Below are 27,048 nucleotides of genomic sequence, written 5' to 3' on the forward strand. Positions count from 1 at the left end.
AATTTAACATGATCACAAACTAATATTAGATAAGATTTCCTGTGTCCTTCTCACAGTAGATCTACTTTGCTAGAAAAATGATTCACGTTGTATGCAAAGCAAATTTTATCTTGTTTTCATTGAGCAATTCCTTGGGGAATTTTTAATTAGATTGATGAAAATTCAGGATTCCTTTTAATAATTTAAAATAGGGCAAGAGCATATTAATAATGACCACATTTTTGTCAAGAATAGGGACTGGGTTAAGAGTATAGACAAAAAGGAACATCAAGACCTGCATTTCCATGGCTATTTGGAGACCTGGGAATATCACATTTAAGATTACAAACAGTCTCTGGGAGTTCTCAATATAATTATGTTTTCCTTATTATTTTGCAAGGGTGTTAATTGCCTACTAGTAATTAAGTTCCCATGTGACTGTCAAGAAATGTAATCAATAGTAAGAGCAGAGGGACCAAGCTGTCGTGGCTTCTGTGACCAATATCCTCTTCTCATCCCTGGCAAGGTGTTTCTTTTTAATAAAATGAACAGGTGCAAATGTTCGAGGTTACTCCAGAAAGCCACCAGCTAAATCAGTTCATCTCATACTTCTGAAATTAAAATGTAGCCAATCAGAACTTTGAAATATAATTGCCTCATTTTCAAACTTAAATACATTATGAGCCTCCTGCTAGTGTTGCACCTGGCAAATCTACTTATTAAAGTCATGAAGGGAAGAATTTGCTGAGACATTTTAAATATTATGCTGACATTGTAATAAAAGAAAGGAGGAAGGTAAGTATGATCTAATTCTACTGATGTCTGCCCAGTTTGGCATATAGTGTTATTCCTGTGAAGTTGATAACCAACTATCAATCATGGAAATATTTCAAACAACTTTGTACTAAGAAAAACAAGGTAAATTTAAGTATATTACCTCCTTTATATGTTTTCAAATGTCCTTGACTTGTTTTATTACTCAGATACTGTTTTATAGTTTAATTCACCCAATTTGCTTAACATTCTTTTTTTTAAAGCCAATCTGTTTTCCTTCAATGCCATAGTGTTGTTTATAAACACTATGTGAGTTAACAGGTAGGGTTTGTAAGGAAGATGAAATTCAATCTCTGTCACTGCGCTGGCAAAGCTATCACAGGCGTTCTGAGATGTGATTAATCTTCATCAGCAGGCAAAGAAGATACAGAATCAGTGTTAAGATTTTTGCCATCAATATTTTAACCTAATTCCTTAGGTATCTTCTCCTCCCTTTCTCAGATGCCATAAGTCATAATGAAATATTGGATTTTTAATTGATAAAAATGTACCCTTGTAAAGTTTGAGATTGCAACTAGCTTATATGAAATGCAATTACTCTTTATAAATTATAAAGATATTATAATTCATATGGTTATAATACTAACAATAATGACAGCATACACTAATATTCAGAAAGAAAAATGTACACATATTAGGTGTGGGAAAATTCACAAATCTCAATATAATAAAAATGGAGAAACATAACGTGCACCAAAGAATTACGTCCAAGCAGCAACCCATGATATCCCATTGTTCTATGTGACTTAGAAATTACAGGTTTATATTATTATATGCAGAACCATTGAGGAATATGTGTTACAGAATTTATAATATTTCAGCTTTTAGAATAAGACCATGATCTATTTTTTAAAGATTTTACTTATTTATTTGAAAGAAAGAAAGAGCACAAACTGGTGGGGGAAGCAGAGAGAGAGAGAAGACTCGCCGCTGAGCAGGGAGCCTGACCCTGGGCTCTATCCCGAGATCACAACCTGAGCAAAAAGACAGACACTTAACCCAGGCACCCCAGAATAATAATATGATTTTTTAAAAACTGCTTATTATGTAACATTCCAACTTGCCTGGGACTGTGTGATAGGCTCGTGGTACTTCAGGAAAGATTTGTTTCTCAAGGAACTTAGGTAAGATCAGGAGTGGTTGTCAAATTAATTAAAAATTCTTGTTTGAAGTTTAGAGCTTCTTGGGTTTTAGTTTGGTAAAATATGGGCCTGTGGGATTTATTGCCAAAATTTATTACTTCTTGTATTTCTGTCATTTGGTAATTTTATTTTTTTATTAGAATTATGCATTAGTGGTAGGGATTTTTTTTTTAAATAGCTTGATACTGAGTCCCAAAATAATTGCAATGACACATATATTATGTTGTGTGTAGGTTTGTTGTCACTGCATAACCTTGTCTGTCCTGACTACCACTGAATTTGCATGTCGGGGAAGGTACACTTCCATGACAAATCACAAACGAACGAAGAAGATATTGGCCTAGTGGTCGATGGATTGATCATAAGGAAAGATGTCAACCTGTGTAATCTTTTCTAATGCTGTCATCTGCAGTTGTTTACAGGGGAGGCCTCCTGTCTCATGCAATTATAGCTCTAAGGAAAGGAGTTAAAAAACAAAGGCTTCGTGTTATGGGTTGATTGCAAATGGCCGTGTTTGGCCATGTGTTAAAGAAACAGATGAACTCTCTTCTGAACTTTCTTTCAGAAAAGAATAAGCTCTTTTTTGGGACATGAAATGGACAAAGTCCAGAAATTTCAGGTTTTCAGACTTAAAAGAGCTAGCTGCTTCTAGTGTCCAAGAATTACAAAGTGAAGAAAAAGAAAGCCTAAGGGACACATGTTCAGTAAAAGATAAGGATAAGGATATGGTCTTCTGTTAAAACCTTGATAGCTTCAAGGTAGTCAGTCCCCTTTACATCTAAGACAGGCAGAAAGGCAAACATGTAAAGAGATGTAGCAGATCTAAGAACTATCCCTGGACAAGAACTGTGAGTTCAGTTACTGGTAAGAGAATCATAAAAGGAAGAACCTTTCAGAAAGTAAACTAGGGCCTAATTAGGGAATACTTCCCACCTCCAGGGTGGGGAGTCCATAGAGTGTGTTGGAAGTTTTCAGGTGCCGTGAATAGTGATTTCTATGTGTCTTCTACTCACACTCTTTACAGATGGTAGTGTTTATTGTGGTTATTTCATCTCTCTTACACTCGTTATCAGAGGTATGAGAAGCAAATAGATAACTCATAAATGGTAAATAACTCTAGTTTGACTTGTAGACTAATGGGATCCATATCTGAAATTGATTCACAGGTTAGTTCACATCTCTCAAATAACGTGGCCTTCGCACTTGATAACAGTGATGAGATATTTGGGTTATCTCCCCTGAGGAGAATAGGGTATATTCTATATGTAGGAGGAAGAGAGGAAATGGATATTTGATGATCAGCTGGGTACACTACCGAGATGGTAATACTTACCCAGTACTCTATTTGCTCCTTTATTTTTCCTGGTCTTCTTGCAGTTACATGTTGCAAGTGACAAGTGTTACAAATAAAGCATCAGTACAAGTAAAGTGCAGAATTTATAGACTAACTCAGTAAAAACAAAAAAACACATGCTGCTTTCTCTTCCCCTACTGTGACAACTAAGAAGGCCTTATGTTCCAAGGTTTGCACTTAGAAGAAGGTAGAGCCTCCATGAGCCTGGGATCCAGTAGAACCCACTGCTGATCCAATGGGCCTGTAATATGAGCTAAAAAGAAGAGTTGTTTTTGCTTTGTATGTAGGTTTTGGTAGATAAACTGTTATAGAAGCAAAATGTAGCCTCTCCCATCAATTACAAGATATATAATAGAAGATAGGTAATAGATAGTTGATGGATAGATGATACTGATAATAACTAAATACATAGATTTCTGTTAATGTTTTTAGTGTTCTATAAAAAGTAAAAATTATTCTTTTTGTTCTCTTAATCTACAATAGAAAAAAAGAAAACTATAATTTATTTGTAAAACATGAGAATTGTTCCTAACCCTTTCTTGAATAATTATACTGACTGCATTTATTTGTACAGAGAAGAAACTTTTCTGGTCAGGGTCTAATGTTTCCATGGGTTCCAATACAAATAAACATTCCTTGAAATTAAGTAAAGTTTTGTGAACAACTAAAATCCATTGGAACATAAAAATAAGTGTATTTTTATTTTAGTTCTTTGTGTTTTGTCCCACTATATGAAAGATGGCAAGATATTTTTTAAGTAATATATCTTTGGTAAATTACTATCATAATGCTTACACAATAGTGAGGCATCACATTATTGAACATTTATTTGGGAGCTTGAAATATTGGTTCTATTGTAGATCAATCCCTCTGATAACAATTTTACTAGCTTTGCAATTTGCTATTTCAATTTAATATTGCCAGTGATGTTAGACCTGCTATTACTTTTATTGCTTAGATTACTACTGAAAATATTGTTGTGAGAAAGAAGTAATATTGCTATGATTTCATTATTAGACCACTTTTCTTATACACAGTGCTAGGATTCTACAAAAGCATCAGGCTCTAACACCATATGGTATCATTTATATCTTTTATGACTGGCTCTCAGAGTTCTCCACTAAGAATAGTAATGGTAATTTTCAGAGCTATGATCATAGAAGCTCACCGTTACATCAGATCAAATAAATATGATGTTCCAGTTTTGAAAATTGGCAGTGCATTGTTGGGGAAAATCATCAAATAATGGTTGTCTCAGCTTTGTTTTTCTGCCCTAGGTAATTCCAAAATAATTTACGATTTTAAAAAAAAAATAAGATTTTCAAAAAGCATGCAGCAACAGTTAAATTTAGACTAACATGATTTTTATTTTTGATTTTTGTTATTTTTGTTATTTTTGATTATTATGCTTAGATTATTTGAAAACTGAAACATTATGTGTTATATTCTTGGGGAATGAATATCACAAATTCCCTTTCCCACAAATTAGTAGTGTAACTATCTTCATTGATAAGTACAAAAAATATGATGTTGCTTCATACTATGAAATTGGTCCCATTGGTTGTTATCATTAATACATAATGTTATTACATATAAAACATATTATTAAGGTATTACATGTAAAACATATGTAGCTATTTTATATGTTAGTTACATATTATATGCATTCATTACTTAATATATAAACAGAATATGACAGCTTATACTCATATTATTCTTCTGTTCAACATTTCTCAAAGTGTAGTCGAAGGAAAACTGGCGGTCCCTGTGATACTTTTAGGATGTCCATAGATTAAGCCTCTTGGTATAATGTTCCTGAAACCTGACTGCTTCTTTTTTCACTTTCATTCTCTTATGAGCATATAGTGGAGATGTCTAGAAGCTTCCTGGTATGTGATAGTGCAAAAAATTGAATGCAGGAACAGATATGAGAATCAGATGTTTTCTCTTAAACAAGATAGTTAAAGACATTTGGAAAACTGTGAAATAATGCCAATCTTTTAAAAAATATATTTTTGTCTCAAAATATAGTTATTTTTCAGAATATGTTGCTTATATGTAAAATGTTGATTACTGTTATTTTACATGAATTACCAAATAGATATTTAACTTGGTAAATACCTATAAACTATCCCACATGAACAAAAATCCATAGGGTCGTCCGTGATTTCTAAGAATGTAAGAAGCTCACGAAAGAAGACGGTGGGTCTTTTTCTGGTCCATCCTCAGTTACAATAATCCATGCATTTCAGAGAGGGATGGTGGTGCCTGTGTCGCTTCACGGAATAGAGGAGACGTAGAACAAAGTCTCTCCTTGCCGTTGGGTTTTCTCTCGTAGTTACAATACAGTTGCTTCACCTTCAGGCCAGCATTTCACTCAGGAGGATGCAGGAAAGGCCTGGAAGGAAGAAGAACAATACCAAAATCTGAAAAGCAAAACTTTATCTGTACCCCTGACACAACCCCCCCCCCCATCCAACCCCTGCAGATCGCTGCTTTTGTTTCACTGGCCCAGATGTTGTTACAGATGCACCAGAGAGGGCAAATCGTTTTATATTTGGTGCCACTGCTGTCAGCAATAACACCGGTGCTCTCCAAGAGACAATGGCTATGGCGGGAAACCGGCCAGGGCTATTTCACCAGCTTTCTTCATCTGAACTTAGTAAAATAAAACCCCTAAAAGCATTGGGGAACAAGGGGCTCGGAATGGGACATAATGCTTACATGAGGAAGGAACTTGGAAAAGGAGGAAATGAGAGGGATAGACAGAGAATGAGAGAGACAGCTAAATCCGCTTTCTGGAAGCCCTGGAACTGATGGAAAAGCCGGAGTCTGCGGATAGGTCCCAGAGGCCGCATGCTTCTAGCGACGGAAGATGCAGCCTGTGGAGAGGTGTTTGAGTCTTGCTTCTTCTGGGCAAGTAGCAATTTTTGTGACAAAGGCTCAATCTGTAGAAGCCACCATGTCACTGAATTTGGGGAAGGACTGTCTCTATCGTGTGTTTATTGGAATAAACTTCTGAGAATAGTGGTTTCCACTTCATATCCAACTTCCACATCCCACAAGTTTCTCTGACTGGTAAATTCTATCCCGGAACTGTTCAAGGAAGGGGATGTCGGGGAAGACGGGTGATGACGGTGCCAAATCCATAGCAAATAACTGCCTACAACTGCCAATAGTCTGTGACATGTAAATGGCAGGTCTGAGAAGTTTTGATTGGGAATAAATAGAATAAGCATGAACAATTGGCAGAATCAGATATTGTTTTTATTTAAAAAATGTCAAGTTCTCAACAAACTTAGGTCATATTATAAATAACGTATTGGGGGCGCACAATACAAAACACATTTGGTTAATTGAATCTAGGTAAACAATCCTTCAAAAATTAAGAACTATGAGGATATATTTTCATTTCATGCATAATGAAAGTAGAGAACATAACATCTCTTAATTCTACATAAAAGCGAATATATAAATATTTGATGAAGGAGTTAGTATAAGTATACAACCTAAATTACTATCTTATATAAGAATACCTATATCAATTTTATGCATGTGGATACATACAAACATATGTTCAAGCATTTATTTGTGATCATAGGCACTGACTCTGTCTTACTGAAGGTTTTATCATATATTTTTTACGCTAGCAGATACTTCAATTATATGTAAGATTTTTACAAGAAAGGAAGAAAAATTAAAGCAGATTTCAAATGAGTATCATACAGCCATGTAACGGCCTGGCTTCTCCAAACTTCCTAGATGTGTGTAGAGACTTCTATTTAGCTGCTGGAGATAGTCTCCTCGTCTTAATAGTTTCCCTGTTGTTTCCATGCAGGAAATTTGTTGTTTTTTTACCCCCAGAGGTTTGGCTATTTGAAGGGTGCATTTACCCTTTGTTAAAGTTAGATTTTCCAAAGCTCTAAAACAATGCCTTAAACTTCTGTCAAATACCCAGGGTCTCAGATAATTTCTCCAGAGTGCATTGAGAGTCCTACCTATACTTGGAATTTTACTGGGAATAAACTGTAACAGAATAGCATAATATTCTTTATGCTTACTGGTAATTGCCAAACTGAACTTTATTTAAAAAATGGTGTTTTTGTTTAATAATTTTATAATTGTCTTATCTGAAAATACTTCATAATAGTTAAATAATATGTGCATTAGTATTATTTTAACGATTATATTTTCATGTATTTTTAATAATAACAACAATAATAATAATAACAACACAGTATATAAAGTACAAGTTATGGGTGAAAGTTCAGCTTTTCTGTAGACCTGTGCTTGTAGGGAAAATACTAAATTTCTTTGGCCTCCACTTTCATTATTGAAAAGGAATAAAGAGCGCCTGGATGGCTCAGTTGGTTAAGCGACTGCCTTCGGCTCAGGTCATGATCCTGAGTCCTGGGATCTAGTCCCACACCGGGCTCCCAGCTCCATGAGGAGCCTGTTTCTCCCTCTGAACTTCTACCCTCTGATGCTCTCTCTCACTCTCTTTCTCAAATAAATGAAGAAAATCTTAAAAAAAAAAAAAAAGAAAAGTATTAAAACTGCTGCAAAAAATGGACAAGGGAGGGTGTTGCTAGATGGGCTTTTCCTACTTTAAGAGAAAGTGTATATCTTTTTTGAATTGCTGGCTATTGAAAGGGTATGATGTAAAGGCTCTTACTTCTCACCAACATTACCCTTTCTCTGTCTGATAGTAGGCACATGGTTTCTAATGAGCTCGATCTCATAGACAGACTTTGCTTGTGAGTTCCACAGTTTCTCTCTAGGTATTACTTACAGGGCTTCATATCTAGAGGTGTGTATTCAACATCTTCAAGTCATGGTTTTAATATTATTACCATAGAACATAGCAATAACTATTGTGTAGAATTAAGAGAATTTGGTGCCTACAGGAGTACTTAATACTTAGAAGATACCGAATGTACATTTTCCTTATGCAATCGTGAATATGTAATTTTACTTTTGCTTTTAAACAATGATTAATTTTTTACAAGACATTTGCAATATTTAACAATATTCTGAAAATTACCTGTACTATAATTTCACCATCTGCAATTCATTTGCCAATTTTTCACCCATAAATTAAGAAATTTATCTATATTTTTATTTTACAATGTTGCTTTCAACCTGAATTCCCTTTTTCCATAGTAATAGTCAGGCTTAGAATTATAACACACATATTATTTCAATTCTGTTTTCCCACATGGGTAACTCTTAACTTCGTATTTTATATAAACTCAAACTCTGCCTTTCCAAATGAATTATTCTGTATATGTTTATATTTAGCTTCAACTATTTCTCTTTGGACCTTGTCAATTGGTTTAGCCCATTAAGAAATATATACTTAATTCATACTATATGTAATGTATTGTCTTGGTCTTTTGGAAGGGGAAATTACAAAGAAAAGTAAAATGTTGTCCCAACTCTCAGAGAAATATAAAATGAGCTCACCTTTTATATTTCTTTGAGTCTATTATTGTCTTCATTTTTTTCTCATAGTTGTCTTTGTCCAATAATTCCATAATTCAAATTAGTTTCATATTACATCTCAGTTAAACTGCCCTGTCCTATTGTGTTGCTATAAGGTTAGATAAAATAGCTTTTGTGTAGTCTACCAAACAAAATATTTTTATGTAGAGAATAATAATATTTTCCCCTTTAACTCTCTCTTGTGTTTTTTTTAAGGTAGGAGTCATTTTTTTAATCAAAATTGGTTTGTTTTGAACTCTAATTAAAACCTGTCACTTTGAACAAATGAAGAATATAATAGCACCTATCCCCAAGGACTGTTGTAAGAATTAAATGAGATAATCCATGTAAAGAGTCCAGCATAGCACACATAGAAACACTGAATAAATTATAAGAAGAATAATAGCTACCATTTATCACTAATTATATGAGGTATTTTATTGAGTTTTCATGGTAATTAATTTAATTTACACGGAAAACCCATGAAGAAAATACTATTGCTTTAGCTACAATAATTATGATTGTAGTTTTAACAGTTAACTAGCACAGTGATAGGCACACAATGCAAACTCAATAAATATTTGTTATACTTTTGTTAAGCTCTAGATTATAACTACCTTTACGGTCTTAATTAACAGCATCAGTCAACATTCTTTCAAGAACAGATTCTGACCACAGTAGAAAAGGAATTTATTTGAAGAGATGGATTGGATAGTTCACGGAATCAGCAGGAGGACTGGAAGTTCAGACTCAGAGGCTGTGCCAGGAATATTCCTTAAATCACACAGCAAGAGCAATTCCTTGAGGACATCAAGGAGCAAAGGATCTACAACTGGGCCCTCTGATACTCCAATACAGATTATTGAATTCATCATTCTCAGTAATATTGCTAGATAATTCATTTGATGCAACTTCCAACATTTGTACACCTTTGTTATGAAGGTTGTTGAAGGAGCCATTACCTGTACTTCATTTTGGAGGGAATATCCAAAAGTGCCGGGACCACTGACTTAGAAATTTCATGCAGGCATTGAGTGCCTCAGTTGTCATTAGATTTATTTGTAGTCCTTGTATACAGCTAAGGTATGGACCCGCAGCCAGCATAACGGCTACTTGAGTTTTTCACATCTCTTCAGTATGATGTCATTAGCAAAATACTTCCTGTGGCATGAAGAGATGATCTATGTTCCCATGAAATAAATTGTACCACAGAGGCTATGAAATGATTGAACCTCAGGATACAATGAAAATGTTTAACTCTTGTATCTGACACATGAAAGAAAACTGCTTCTGGTATATTCTCTGTTTACAATGATAGAGAAAACAGTTTGTACCAGAGAAGAAGTTCTATCCCTAGTGCCAGGAGTCATGCCACCAGTAAGCTATCACATCTGGAATAGCAGTCTTAATTAGAGTTCCTCTATGATTAAGCTGTAGCCAACATGGTGAGTTAATTGGAGATGGGGTATGAATAGTATCCTCACAATTTTCAGTACTGAATGGATCTCTAATTCCTGCAATTTTGTCAAGTATACAAAACAAGCAATATCACTTCAAATTTAGCCTTTTGGTAGAAAAGGGAAGCTTCATTTTGTCCTTCTTATCTTAATAGACCTTATTTCATCATACGTTAGGGAGCCAATGTTCTCCTATTCTAATTCTTTAGTCAGGGACTGGGAAAATGAACATGGCATGAGTTAAGGTCCCACTGGGCCTAATTTGAGGGGGACTCAGGGAAAACCCCATTTACTGTCTTACTTCTATAAGGCAGCACACTGATTCCTGGAATAGTCTGGCATTCAGGAGCCCTAAGAATTAATTCACAATGAAAAGGAAAGATTTGCCCCACTTAAACTGTGTTACAGGAGTTCTGAGTCTTTGAAATAATTCAGGACTGGGAATTCAATAGGGCCTCTTTCTTCTCTCTCCTGATGACTCAAGTCAGGTCTTCGTCACCAGATTTAATTTTGTTTTCCAGTTATACAAATCAAATAGGACTTCAGGGCAATGGTCCTATATTTAAATCCCTGGGTACCATGAGTTGATGAATAATCTATAAAATTCCTACTGGCTAGATCTTTCCAAGTAGCACACTGGACCTGTTGCATATCACAATACCTCTGTTCATTGTACCTCTGATGATTAACAGCTGCTCCCAGGACTCAGTCACAGAGTATGAATTGTATCCTGATTGAAATGAGAATTTTCTGATTTCACCCAGATTTTCACACTAACTGTCATCCCAGCGGACAGAAAACAGCTATAGGATTCATCAGAGATGTCAGCATTCTTTTCACCAACATGTGTAATGTTTTCTCCAATAAAAATTAGCAAATTCTTGATAGTCTATTGGAAAATTAATCTTAGCATAGTTTCAAAAACCCCCCTGGGTCATGATGGGTGATGGAAGTGGGGTGTGATGAATTTTGGCTTCCCAGTGAAGGTCACTGCGTTGATTAAGATTATTACAAAGGCTGAAAGCAAGACAGCATGTCTGTGAGACAAAGAAGAAGGTGCTCTTTCTTGGGGGCAAGGAAACAAGCATTCATAATTAGTGCTTTAAATTTTTCCTAGTTAATTTCAGTCCTCCAGTAGATCTACCTTCCAGTTCCCATGTTCCCATGCCTTCCCAATCAGTGCTCTTTCTAACTTTAATTTAACAGATCTGTCAGGAATTTAAATTCAATCTTGGGATCAGAGTTTGTTTTGAAGCCCTACAGCTGCAAGAGATAAAAGAGGACTTTAGCACAGTCTTTGAAAGTCTCCAGCATTCATTCTGTTCTTTGAGAAGAAAGTGTAGGCATTTGAGGTCTCTGAGCAAGCCATCTTTATTTGTAGTAACCAACTCACCCTCAGTCTTTGCATTTTTCATGTTCCGCATGCAGTTCTATGCAGGCACAGAGTCTCAAATGCTGTTTCTACACATTCTAGATGAGCACAGGTGGTATTTCTATTGGTAGACTTCCACTCATAATACCATATGGATTTAAAAAGCCTCTGTCTCAACTAGTGTAGGACACCAAGTATATGTTGTCCCTATTGCCCATGAGAGCTATTGCCAAATTACTTCAGTCTGGCAGATTCTTTGCTGCAAGTAAGAAAAACAGGCTCTAGCCAACCTAATCTGATAAGAAATTCATTAAAGGATATTATATAGCATTAGGAATCATCAAGTAACCTAGAGAGGCATAGTCAAGATGAAGCCGAAGTTTTACAGAAGATTTATTTAGTGAGGTCATCACTGCTAACTGCAATAAATGCTAGACTGTTCCAAACACTACCATTGCTGCTGTAACCACTACTTCCTAAGGCAATTGCTCTGGGCATCTTCTTTGCTATTGCATCAACTGCTTAAGATTCAAAATCTGGGTGGGTACAAGAGATTCCTAAAGCTTATATGATGCACCTACTCTCTTCTGCATGGGCACTGGGGAAGGCAAGACTTGAGTCTGGAAGGTTTTCTAGTTAAAGCTCTGCTTGGGTAATTCTCAGACATTCCAAAAGGAGTTCATAAACAGGGCAACCCAATGAAGGCCAAATCACCTGGCTCACTGCATTAAAGTATTTTAATATAAAAATATGCTATGTCTTTCAGAGAAAAAGAAAGCAAAAAAGAAAAACACAACTTACTTCTAGGCAGCTGCTGGGGAATTAGGGTCAGTTTTAGATTTATGCCCTTTTGGACTCATCACTTCGTAGCCTCATAAAATCGGCCGTTCACAAGCTATTGAACAGGCTTGCCATTTACCTTAGGCAGCATTATAGTATTTTGTCAATTTCAGTACAAATTCTATACCCATGACTTACAGAATGGTGTGAAGAGACTTGCACTGATATGTGGCCACTCAAAGTCATACCAGTGATTCACTGTAGAGGCTGGGAAGATTCTAAACTGATACAAATCATTCAAATAGCCCTTATGAATGTTTGGATAGTTAAAAAAAAAAAAAAACTTTGTAAAAGTAAAAATTGAATAATTACAGTCAGAATTATGGAGGGGGTCAAAATCTGTATACATTGTACTCCCTCGGGGATCAGATTTTCATTTCCACCCTTGAGAACTTTCTGCCATTCAGGATACTGATGACCTGGATTTTCTCTCTTTCAACTTTTTTTCACATCAGCCCTCTTCCTACTCATATCCCCACTCGTTTCTCAATTTCATATGTTACCTGCTTAAGGCCACAATTTCTGTGGTGTCAAGGTTTGCCATTAATTAAGGCAAATCTTTGCAAGTGAAAATCAGAAGATAAAAGAATCCATGGTATCTTCTAGAAAACTGGGTCTCGCGGAACAAAAAGTAACTTCTAACAGGGTGTTCCAGTTGGGCAATAACTTGGAAGACCCGTGATGGGAATAATTTGATGTTTATTTCTCAGCTCTGGAGGTAGTACTTAACATAAGGATAAATCTATTTTAGACTAAACCAACAGATTTATAAATTAAAATCCAGCCATAGAAACAGGATATATTTTTCCATGTGTTCAGGGTACAGTACTGCATTCAGGGTATGGAAGTCGTGTTTGTTTCATTAGCTCATTGCTTATAGGAAATTTGTGTTACTGCAGTTGTTATCAATATGTATTATTTCAGAAAATCCTGCATTCCCAACCATAAGCAGGAGAGTTGTATTTGAAGGCATTAGATTGGTAGTGTCACAAAATCAGAAATGATGATTCTGTTTAAAAACAATGTTTCATAGATTCTTCGAATATATCTGACCCACATTTTTTTGTCTGTTACCGTCTTTCATTTTAAGATGCCTTGTTCCCTGCATATTTTGCTAAATACTATAAAATATTTTATTATGATGATGAGACTGTTTCTATACTTTCAGAATAATTAAAATTGTTATCCATAAAGCATGGTCATTTCTACTGAAAACATACTTTGATTGTCTCAATATGTTAATTGTTCAGAAAAAAAATGCATGAAATGTGAACCAACAGGAATTTACTTTTGTATTAACAAACAATTAAATAAGATCACTTTTTTTAAATGTACACATAAGACATGCACATAGTGCATTGATAATTCAGTAGTATTTTAGGCTTTTTATATTGATTCACAATATTTATTTCAATTTTAATCAAATAACACATTCATATAAATTCATAAAAACACCAGTTTCCTCCCTCAGTCCTTCCTAACCATAGTCCTGCTTTCTAATAGAAGCAGATTCTGTTCTGGATTATTTTCAGGGATTTATAACTCAAAAAAATTTCTAAATAATAATGAAAAATACCTGATTACTTTTCTACAATTTTGAGGAAGTAAATTATATTCTCGAAGCGCTAAAAAAATTTAGAATGCTTTAGGAGGAACTTGGGTGCCTCAATTGGTTAAGCTTCTTGATCTCGGGATTATGAGTTCAAGTCCTGAATCAAGCTCCACACTGGGTGAGAGGCCTGCTTAAAAAGAAAAAAAAAAAAAAGAATGCACAGTACCTTTGAAAATATACTCTAAATCAGTTCTGAACAGAGATTCTGAATATTTAAAAATACATAATCAGTAATATTGGCCAGTGATTTTCATGCTAATCAATATAGACAGAAACATAAATCAGGGTTTACCTATTTATGACTGGTTATTTTATACCCTGAAACTTTCAGTGTTCTACTCTTACCTATTTAATTCAATTGTGAAGCATGAGAATAGAGTACAAACATATAAATACATAAGATCAGTATGTTAATGCCTTAGGTATTAATAAAAATTTTTGCTAACATTAGAGGTAAGAAAGTAAAGATCATCTGTATTCTACAAACATAATAAAGTCAATAAAATTTACATGAAAGATTAGTGGAGGGATTATTAATTAATTAATTAATATTTAAAGCACTTAAAAGAGTTCTTGTCAAAGTAAGAACTAATGAGAGAGACAAAGGGAGATTGGGATGGGGGAGAACAAATTAGTTCCAAAATTAGCTAATTAAATATTGGGTGTTAACTAGAGTTACTATCAGGGGAAAGGAGAAAAAAGGATCAAAACTTGTTCAACTATTTAAAAAAAAATACTTCATTTTTAATAGAGAAGTAGTAGCAGTATAGAGAGTCAAGATGATGGCTCTCTAGTCTTCTATAACTTACTGGAAAAGAGTCACCTAGGCTAATTCTCTTTGCCTCTGCAGAATTCATTCACATCGTGCATTTTTCTCCACATTATTCTTTGCTTCATGTGAATTCGTTTTGTTAAGACCAATTGACTATAAATTCCTGCAAGCAAGAGTGTGTTTATTATTATTGTTGCTATATTATTTTGTTTCTCCGTAGTCCTCAAGACCATGCTGAGCAAAAGTACTCAGTTGGTACATACTTAACAGGTATTTCTGGATTAGTGTCTCTCTAATAACCTAGAAATTAAATTTAGTTTTTCTGGGTTATTTTTATATAACATTAATTTGTTTTCTTTTACAAATTTACTCACCCCCAAATATATGGCTAGTCATTGTTTACTTGCCACTTGAAAAGCAATAGTACTTTACCTTCAAAATGGCTTTTGGCAACAACTGTAGGATAAAATGTTATTTTGCTCCCCAAATCATTGTATTTTCTTTTTGTAGTTATGCAAATCGCTAATATAACAATTCTTCTGTATCATTCAAATCTCATGTCCACATTCTATAAATATGGTGGATTTTACTAATTGCCAAGCATAAAAGAAAAGATAAATATTTCTGGAGATTCTCTTGACTTCTATGTAGAGTGAATTTCAGAAATGGAAGATGTTATTTTAATATCAGAAATTATCTCAAATCATTTGCCATTTAAAAAAATAAGATGAAAGGTTTATCCATGGTCGCTCTCATGGACCGAAACATCTGTATGCTCTGTGCACAACAGGTGTTTAATAAATGTTTTGAATGACTGTCAGTAGTGACTCTTAATGACTTCATAATGAAGTAATTATTCAAGTGCCATGTTAAAACTGTGTTTCTTAGAAATTGCATAGTGATGGTTTTCAGCTGACATATACTATTACATACACTTTGGTAATATAAAATACATTCCATTTTAAAATATTATTTAATTTGAATAAAATTTACTAATTTAGAGACTTTCAGAATAGTATTATAGCAAACAATGAAAATAATTAAAATATGCCTATCCATGAAACAATAAAGTCTTATCAAAAGTGTTCAAGTAAAAGATGACAATGAAATGAATGATTAGTTTTCAAAGTGGCGACATCTGCTCTGTGAATAATCCAAGAAATGCTTTCCAATTTCCATGCATCAATTCTTTTATTCAAAAGAGGGAATTTCTCAAAAGAGACATATGGGACCAAACGAAATGTAGGGTACTGTGAAATTGGAATTTTAAAATGCATCTCTTATTTATACCCTGCTTACTTAAAAAAAAAAAGATTTACAGCATATCAAATGGATACATCTTCAAAAAACTTCCTTCATAAATCGTTGTTTTCCTTTTATTTTACTTTTTCCTTCTTCTTCTGGTAAGAGTTAATGCCATAAATGTCCAAAAGATGCCAGAGCTCTGTATTCATTTGCTCTAGATGAAGTAATAACTCCAATATACATGAATGTAATTTTTTATTAATTGCCCAAAAGTTGTATTTGTAGCATTGATGAAAAGTCTGGATCTGAATATTGAAATAGCTCTAATACATAAAATAAATACAAATTAATTGCTCTAAATATGTATATGTATTAATGTAATTTGCCCAAGTGAATGGCATAAAGAAATGATAATTTGGAGGTTTTAAAACATTGTGTTAGACACACAACCTAGAAATGGCTATTGAAACACCTTGTCCAATTCCAGTTAAATAAAAGTAGCTACAACAGAACATTTAAAACAACTGTTTTTGAGTTGGATATTTAAAACTAACTAATGGTGATTTTAAAAGCTGTTTATAACATCATATAATTTTAAAGTGAAATGAGATTATTATCATCCACAATGTACACTGAAAAATTCAGTTTCAAAAGAGGAAATGAAGACAGGGAGAGGCTAAGGTTTAATGCATACTATGTAACTTTCTGATGGGTAGAATAATGACTAAAATATCATCTGTCTCACTTGCCAAATAATACTTCTTTAGCCACCGAAAACATTTTAGAAATCTTGTTGTGGGTTCCTGTTTTTTGTGGGGAGGTAACTCAGGCATCTACTACAGTAAAATGGATGCAACATGATATTCTTAACAAAATTGATGTTTTAAAGAAATAGTAAAAGCAATAGAAAGAGTTGGGTTTTTTTTTTGTTTGTTTGTTTTGTTTTTGCTTTTTTTTTTTTTTTTTTGAGTCCCTCTTCATATTTGCTTTGGAAGAAAAAGCGAGGTGGGGGAAAGGCTATACTATTTCTTCTTGGTGTATGAAAATGTTTTAATTGAGGTAAAATTATATAACATAAAATTTGTCATTTTATCTGTATGATTCAGTGACATTAGTTACATTAACAATGTTGTAAAATTGTCACCCCAATCTTTTTTCCAAAAGGTTTTCATCATCACAAATTGTGTAGCTAATATGCAATAATGTTGTATTCACTCTTTCCTTACCCCCTGGCAAATTCTAATTTATTTTTTTAAAGATTTTATTTATTTATGTATGTATTTATTTATTTGTTTGACAGAGAAAGAGATCACAAGGAGGCAGAGAGGCAGGCAGAGGGAGGGGGAAGCAGCTTCTCCACTGAACGGAGAACCTAATGCAGAGCTTGATCCCAGGACACTGAGATCATGACCTGAGTTGAAGGCAGAGTCTTAACCCACTGAGCCACCCAGGCACCGCTCTAATCTATTTTTTATCTCATTGAACATGAATATTTTAGATATTCTATATAAGTGGAATCATATAATATTTGTCTTTTTTTTGGTCTAGCTTATTTCAGTTATATATTTTCAAGGTTTATTCGTGCTGTGACATGTATCAGAACTTCATTTTATTTTTATGAGTCAATATTCATTTATGATTATCATAATTAGTATATATATTTATCTATGGATGGATAGTTGGGTTGTTTGCATCTTATGGCTGTTGTCTCAGCTACCTTTTGTATTTAGATAATTAATAGACAGTGAGATGATTGCTTACTTTAGTGTAGCATTAACTTTTGTTTCTTTGTTGGTTAATCAGACATTTGAGAAGAAAACAATTTCAGATATGATAATTATCAGCATAAAAACAAAGCCAGAATTAGAGCTTTAAATTCTTTAAAAACTTTTCGCTTTGGTATACAGTTTGCTTTTAACTATTTTGTTTGTTTTTTTTGTTTAACCAGAATTCATGGCTGACTATTGTATTTTTTTGTTTTAAAAGTTTCTCTTTTTCTTTGAACATTAATATGATCACTTAGCAATGAACATACATTTTCTATACTGAGTTAATGAAAATATTTCTTTAATATAAAAAACCTAGAAAGAAGTATTGATACTAATGCCAAAAATGAAAGCTAGATTAATGACTTCTACTTGTGGGAGAAAGTTCATTCAAATACCATTGAAAGGAGAAAATGGAAAAATTAAATTCAGCTTAAACTTTCTGGCCACACTATTTGTTTTAGTGCAAATTATTTTAATTATCTTTTACCATGAAAGTTCTATTTTAAGGGGAATAAAAAAGAAAACAATTCTAAAGCATCAAAAAAAAAATCCCAACTTGCTATTAATTTGCTACACACAAAACAATAGTATTTGTTTTTCTATTAACATATTAAATGTGTTTGGGGAAAAGGAAAAATAATTGTTGTATTAAAGTATGGAATTTTAACATTTTTCCAGATGAATTCAAGTTCTTTATGAAAAGGCTACCCATGAATTATTTCCTCAACACATCTACCATAATGCATTTGTGGACAATGGATTCTAATTTTCAGCGCCGCTATGAACAACTGGAGAACAGCATGAAGCAACTATTCCTAAAGGCGCAGAAAATTGTACACAAGCTCTTTAGCCTTAGCAAGAGGTGTCATAAACAACCCCTCATCAGCTTGCCAAGACAAAGGTAAGACATTTGTGGCATATAGACAACAAAGGATATTGTTTTGACAGTGAGCTCTCTTTATTTTCTGAATGCAGATATGGAAATATACATAGCATGGTGTTTTCTTTTAAGTCTCAGAATAACAAATTGTATTTTCTAAAGCAATAATCCAATGGAGAACCCATGTACTGTCACTTCCTTGTTTTTCATTTTCTTTTATTATCAGAATCAAGAAATCATTCTGTTTCGTGGGGTAGTTAACTAATAATTGTATTACAGTGAATAGAAAAGCACAAACCCTACAGCTATATTGTAAGCAGAGGGAGTAAGCAGGATCATGCAGTGAAATTTCTCAATATATAATTTTCAAATAAAAGAATTTAAAGTTCATTTTCTTTGAGCTGTGCTCATAGTAACATGAATAAACATGAATCAACCTCATTCTACATGAATCTCTGAAAATTGCTGGAAAAACCTGTAACAATTTATATGAATAATGACAGACTCAAAATATTTGTGTCTGAGCTAATTTTGTGAAGCACAGTTTTTGAATTTTGCAACAATTACTTTGAGAAGTTGTATTTATTTATTTGAAGTCAGATTTTTAGAAAAATACCGCAAAATAGAAAGCTAAGGGAAATATAGGAAAATATCACCAAACTTTTATCTATGTTAGTATCTCTGTTACATAATGCTTGTAATAGATTTCTTTTCAAGAAATCTATTATTACAGATTTTTTCACTGAAGAAAAAAAAAAAAAACCTGAAAGTCTATAGATCTTTTCAAAGTCAAATTTCAAAATAAATCATTGGCATCATTTTTGTAATTCAGAAGTTTTTAGAATACTCAAAATTTATGCAAATACCACATCTTAAGAACATTTTTGTTGTCCCAAAAAGCAACCTAGTACCAATTAGCAATCCTTCCCCACACTAGCACACCCAGCCAGGGGATATTTGCCTCTAGAAATTTGTCTAATCTACTATCTGTCCCAAGAATTTGCCTATTTTTAACATTTCATATAAATAGAGTCATATAGTACACGGTCTTTAGTGACTGGCTTCTGTTACGTAGTGTAGTGCTTTCAGGTTTATCTGTATTGTAGAGAGTATCAGCGGTGTGGGTACATCACATTTGTATTCTCCATTACTTTGTTGATAGACATTTGGGTTGTTTCCGCTTTTGTGCTAGTAAGAATAATGTTGCTGTGAGCATTCGTGTACATTTTTTTTTAAGTGGACTTGGTTGTTTATTTTCTTGGGTATATACCTAAGAGTGAAATTGATGTCATAAGATAACTTTATATTTAAGATTTTGAGTTGATGCCAAAATGTTTTCAAAGGTGGTTGCTCCATTTTGTATTTCCACCAGCCAGTGATAGTTCCAAACATTGTGGAGTGATAGTTCCAAACATTCCACATCCTCGCTAATACTTTGTTTTGTTTTGTTTTGTTTTTAAACAAAACAAATACAGCTAGAGCAGGAAATAAACATCTGAAGTCCAGGAGAAATTTGAACAACTGGAATGGCAATTATCAGTGCATGTAAAATTGTGAGATTGGAATATAATACGGGGTGCCTAGGCAGCACAGATGGCTAAGCCTCCAACTCTTGGTTTCCGCTTAGGTTGTGATCTCAGGATCATGAGATGGAGCACTTCCCAGTACATTTATTTTAAAGTGGGATGCTGCCCAGGGCAGAGTCTGCTTCCAAATCTCTTTTCCTCCCTCTTGTGCTCTCTCTCCCTCTCTGTCTCTAAAATAAATAAACCTTTAAAAAAAAAAAAAAAAAAAGGAAAATACATAGAATCTGAAGATATATTTAAGGGGTGAGGGGAGAAATGGAAACTGAAAGTGAACAGATAGTGGGATAAAATATATCATGAGAGCTACATTAATTCTAGTAAAAATAAATAAAACTTAAACATACAAAGATGTCATGAAAGTACAGGATTTGTAAGAAAAGTATGAAAATATGAAACAATCCAAGTTGAATCTATACAGAATAAATGAGCAGAGTAAAATAAAGATGATAAAAAGGAATAAAAGAAAGATACATTATTTGGTACTAAATGAAAAATAAATGGAACTAAATTTAATAAACTATAGAAATATATATCGGTTCTCTAATACTTTTAACCTAAGTAAGTCAGAGATCACCAGAGACTTTCTTTAACTTTCTCTTTTTTTAATTAAGCATAATTCCTATGTTGGCTATCACTCATTACACACACACAAAATGCAGACTTCTTGCTAGATAAAAGATTTTGTTGAATTAGAATTTCTTTCCATCACAATTCTTCTTTTACTAGGAATGTGGGATTTATTTCTGTTTTGCTTTTTTTTTTTTTTTCAATTTTAATAGAATGTTATAAAACGACATTAGGGAACAATAACAACAACAAACTAGGTACTACAATCTGTTAGTAGGATACAATGAAAAAAATGTTCGGATCTTTGTGAAGTTTGTTTTCAAATTTTTCTGAAAAAAGTAAGTAGATAAGCAATACCTGTAATTCACTTCCATTTGAGATTTTATTTTTGGTCCTTCCTTTAAGGAATTTTTCTCAGCTTTTTTCTTGACTTCATCACACCCTTAGTATTGTTTAAAATGTAGAACAATAAGGAAAACCAAACAAAATGAGACCTGCAAAATGAACCTCAACGAGTAAGATGATTTCTTAACACTTTCTCTATAAAGACATGTAGGTTGAAGTTTTTCTTTGTAGTGCATAGTGTAATTCATCCTTGAAATAAAACAGGATACTCACTCAGATTAATCTCACCAAGTTTATACTGAATCACTATTACTTTCATGAATTCATGTGACATTGAAATCCTCATTCTTACTTGAATAAATTGTGAAGCCTGTGGTAATCTGCCTTCTTTGAGGTAGTATACTTTTGCTGCTATTCTAGAACTTTTGAGATAAGGAACAATGACATATTCTCTTCATTAAAGAAAAATAATTAAAGCAATTATTAAAAATATTCATACATAATCCCTACAAAATGATTCAACTCCATTATTTTGTGCTGTTATCAACTCCATTATCTTGTGCTGTTATATATTTTTCACAGAATGGCCAAGGATACTTAGAAATAGTACATTGAATGTATGTTGGTAAAAGTTTAACAACCAACTTTCTAGGGGGGATAAAAATCCTAATTTATAGCATTTGCCAATTCTTGTGATATGCATAATTGGCTCTCCTGAGCCAATATACGCAGGTAGCAGCAAACCACTAGGAATTGATTAAAATGTTTTTATGAAATTATCTCTTCTTCATTAATAGTGGAAGATGAGATAAGATAAAATCCCTTCTCTAACATCACAGGGTAAAATAAGTTTAGGTCCATGTTATTCTTATTTGAGAAATATGTCCTGCACTTCCTATATATGCTCAAGAGTGGGGTTTAACAAATTGGCATGTGAGCTGTAACTGGACCTTCACCTCTTCTTTTATCAGTCCCTAAGGAAAGACTGCTCCTTACATTTCAAATTGTTAAAAAAAAAACAAAAGTAGAAAGGCATTTTTTGGTTAATGAGAACTGAATGGAACTAACATTTTGATATCCATATGTAAAGAAACACACTCATTCATTTACATATTGTCTATGGCTACTTTCCAACTATAATGGCAGAACTAGATAGTTGCCACGTAGTTATATGGTCCTGAAACCCTATAGCATTTCTTGTCTGGTTCCTTATAGAACAAACATTTGCTGACATATGTCCTAACATTTACTCTATCTTTAAAAGTGTTATTGAGTGTTTTAAAAGTATTTAATCCATATATCATTGAAATCTTTAATGTTATGAATACATGCTATGCTAAATACAGGATATTGTAACTTAAGTTTTCATTATATGGAGTGCAAACCAGATTGAATCCTGAATAGAGAGTGTTTATCAAATAATATTGAATATTTTACTAGTAATTTCTCTAGTGTATATATGGATGTATATACACACATGTAATATCTATGTATAGATATATATAATGTAGATGGGATATAAATACATGTATATATACATATGTTTGTTTATCAGCCACCAGTGGCTTTTGTATAATATACATACAAATATATAAATATATACAAAATATATATAAATATATACATTATGTATACACATACATATGTATTTTTAACTAATATAACACCCAGAGGAGTAGTCTAAAACCCTATAGATCAAAATGATTTTAATTCAAATGCCATTTCAAATTGATACACGAATATGGAGTTTGGATTATTTCATAAAGTCAGTCAACATTCCATTTTTCCCTCCCTCTACTCCTGATCTCTAATTCTAGTACAATTCAGAATGATACTCTGATCATGAACTACGGGGAAGAACAAGAATCAAAAACAAAAATGAACACTTGAGAAACGAAAATGAGTTTAAAGATTTAACAGTGTCTTTGGGTAAGAGATGATAAAATAAGTCTGGATAGCTGAAATGAACTATAGCTGTTAATGTGTTTGGGAAGGATTGACCTGACCACTGGAACACTCTGAAAATATAAGATTTAGGCAGTGCTCAATAAATATTTGATAAAAGCTCTGTGATATGTTTTCTAATATTTTAGTTCAACTTCTAGAATCATTGGACAGTGAGTTGTCATTTTATATAAAATGTTTCCTAATCTATATAAATGGATCGCCTGTTATAATATGCATATCATGTTCTGTTTGTTTTGCCATTAAGCAGGTGAATTCCTTCCCTCATTCTTTCAAAGGGACATGAAACAGTGTGTTAGTTAACTGTTCTAACAAAATACCCAGAGGGTAGTGGCTTATAAATAGTTGACAGTTCTGGAGGCCAGAAGTCCCAGTCAAGGGGCCAACATGGTAGGGTTCTGGTAAAGGCTTTCCCTCTTCAGCACTGCAAACTGCTAATTTCTAGGTATGTCTTCATATCACGGAGCAATGAGATATCTCTTTGGAGTTTTATTTATAAAAATACTAATCCCATGGGGTGCCTTCGGTGGCTCAATTGGTTAAGTGCCTGTCTTCAGCTCAGGTCATGATCCCAGGGTCCTAGGATCAAGCCCCAGATGTGGCTCCCTGCTCAGTGGGAGGCATGCTTCTCCCTCCTTCCTGCTGATGCTTTCTGTGGCTATCTTTGTCATTCTCTCTCTCTCCCAAAAGATAAATAAATAAAATCTTAAAAAAACAAACAAAAAACAAACAAAAAAAACAACAACTAATCCCATTCACAATGGCTCTATCCTGATGACTGAAACACCTCCCAAAGTCTCCAACTCATAATACCATCATCTGGGGGGTTAAGATTCCAACATGCGAATTTTGAGAGAACACAAACATTCACACCATAGCTGAAAGGGCCTGTCTCTACCTATCAGTAAGATCTTGGGTTATGGGTGTGGGAGGGGTAACTAACCATTTCTTTTGCAGAAATCCTGTCTGTGGTGGATAACAGTGAAGCTGGCATGTAGACTCAATCTGGGACAGAGAATTCAAGTATCATTCAGACCCTTATTTCCACTTGACCCCTAAATCCAGTACATTTCTGGCTCTGAGACTTTGTTATACAACTTTTTTTATTTCTAAATGAAATATGACTCTTTCTGTCCCATATGTGTCACCAAGTATTTACAACCCTGTAATGCATGCAAGGAAAATAGAAATTTTAATATTTTCAAAGTGAAAATGAGAATAGAATTTCTATCTGACATGCAGGAATAATGTGCAAAAATCCTTTAAATCATATTTGTTTTTCTCTTCAGTGTCTTTTCATCTCGTTGCAACCTATTTTCTTATTTCCCTTTCTCCTTTCCTGAATATACAGGCATTTTTTCTTTCTTTTAACCCTCTCTCTTTATTGACTTTCATTTATTCAATATAACCCCTCTTTACTGAAACCTTTCTATATTTTTGTTATGCAGAGTGATTTGGTGTTCTTAGAAAATCAATTGACAACTTCTTGCTAAGCTATAGTACCTCCCCACATTAGGCCAGCTTTCTTTTTTAATGCATTAGAGGATTGCCTGTAACAGATTTTTTCCTCTTTTTTTTCATGCTTTCAATAATATGTGATATCTGATTTATCCTTGCAATTATATTCTGTTATACCATAAACTAACTCAAATTGGTTCCCTTCACTTATAATAATAGGGGAAATTTTGAATAGATATAAAATCTAATAAAAACCTGGATCCATTTTGAATATGTCCTGAAAACAATAAAAATGAAGTATAAAACTGTGATTTGTCCGTGGTAACAAATATCTTCTAGCTGCCTTAAAGTTTACTTGAGATAGAGAAGTACTTCAAACTGCAATGCTATAAATATGTTTGGTTTTCTCTTTATTTTTACACTTAGTTTTGCCAAAGTCCATGTGTTATTACAGCATGTAGATGATTTTGCAATGCACCATTATTACACAATGTTGTTGTTACACAATGTGTAACATTCTTACACAATGTTGAGAAAGACATTTTGAGAGAATATTGGCCCAGGAAGGAGGACAATGAAGAAGTGTAAGTTGTTGCCAAGTTTTAATGGTGCGTTACAAAACTAATAAAGAAACTAATAATTACAGAACATTAAAAGCAACAATATAAGGTAATATAGCTATTAAACATTGAGGAAAAATCAAATTTTACTTGGCACAGGAACCAAATGGAAATATGTGAAGATAAACTGCAATTTATGAACAGTAGAATTATAGAAGTGAAAATAATTTGAAGTCATTACAGGACATTTCTATAAGTAATTTCATTCATTCAAGAAAAGCAGACGGGGATTACAATCCTTATCTTGTATTAAAATATATAATCTGGATAAAACAAAAGATTTTGTTGTTTCTCTAATAATGAAGAGAGACAAAATTCAGTGAGACAAAATAATTCATGTATGATGTTACGGGTATTCCTAAATAGCATAGATTAAACGTGCTTAGAAAAGACATTTACACATAAGTAACATTTGCTAGCTTGGACAAGAATAATTATAAGATTATAGGTATTATACCTTGACTAAAAAGAGGAAAGGCTGGGTGGAAGTGTATTTCATCTAGGTCATTTTAATGACCTTTATTTCAATCTTGAAGAGTCACATGATACAATGACTTAAGAAAAATCCTCTTTCTTATTTGGGAAATATGGAGTTGAGAGCTCAGTACTCTTCCTACTTACTTTCCACAATGTTTGTGGCTAGCTTGAACACTTACTCCTAAAAGCCTGTATTTGCTAAAAATTAAGACTAATTACTTTATACTAGATGAACAAAGTTCTGTTTTTAAAATGTTGTTTAATAAAATAATTATTTTCTCTATATTATTTTAAATGGCATTTATCTTAAAATCTATTTCATAGTCATTTACTTTTTTCTGGTTCTGATTTTTCTCTGATTTTCTTATCATATTCAAAAATCAATTTGAACTAAGTTTTTATAAATGTATAGTTTCAAGTGTCTTGGTGACTTCAACTATGTAATGAAAACCATGATTTTAAACTAGGCATTGTTAATGGTCACACAGAATTTAAAGAATTATTTGGTATCAAAGAATCAATGAATTCTGTAATATTTAAGGAATGGATCTGTAATGTAAGTCCTTAAGTTGGCCAATTGCTTGTAGTTTATTTTAGACTACAAAATTTTGACAGTCAAACATATAGTTAAAAAATTAGATAATAGCAAATTTAGTTACACAGTGCTTCCTGAGATCACAATCCATTGCTAGTATGTCAAGAGAAACATCCCAGGTCCTTGCACTGGTCTTTGGAGAAAGAAGACAACAATGATATAAGAACACTTATCCAACTTCATTATTTCAATTACATTGTTCACAGTATACCAATATACTGGTTCAGACAACACCCTTCCCAAGTTAACAATGCTTAAAATAGGAGGAGAATCAGAATTAAAAGTCTTTATAATTTTCTTAGGGCAATTTTCATTTTTACTTACATGTTTTATCCTATCACCATTCCCCCTTTATCCTCAAAAGAAGAAAAGAAAATTGAGTGACAGTGTTCCTACTTCCTGGTATCAGATGTGATATCCAGGTGACATGTACATAAAACATTCTGCTGCTTTATATGCCTTCAGTGTAGCTTTTCTGTCATCTTAATAGCAAATCCTGTAGCTCAAACTTCTATGACTTTGACCAGCAGATGTCAAACTAGTTGGTCTCAGGACCCCCTTATATTCTTAAAAATTATGGAGAAATTCAAAGAGACTTTGTGTATGATAGAAAGAAATCCCTGTATAGATATGTATATATACATATATGTATATATATGCACATATGTACACATACATATATATGCATATACATA

The 27,048-nt window shown here is 33.3% G+C and overlaps 1 protein-coding gene across 8 annotated transcripts in view; it reads left to right on the forward strand.

Moving 5' to 3' along the window:
- The window catches only part of BRINP3 (BMP/retinoic acid inducible neural specific 3), a 402,430-nt gene that overhangs the window by 315,303 nt on the left and 60,079 nt on the right, over positions 1-27,048 (forward strand). For all 8 annotated transcript variants that reach the window (XM_032318837.1, XM_032318835.1, XM_032318838.1 and 5 more), the window contains exon 7: positions 18,539-18,761. In XM_032318837.1, coding sequence (XP_032174728.1) covers positions 18,539-18,761 — 223 coding nt within the window. The remainder of the gene's footprint in view (positions 1-18,538; positions 18,762-27,048) is intronic.

The sequence above is a fragment of the Mustela erminea genome, chromosome 17 (assembly GCF_009829155.1).
Source record: "Mustela erminea isolate mMusErm1 chromosome 17, mMusErm1.Pri, whole genome shotgun sequence".
NCBI classification, from domain to species: Eukaryota; Metazoa; Chordata; class Mammalia; order Carnivora; family Mustelidae; genus Mustela; species Mustela erminea.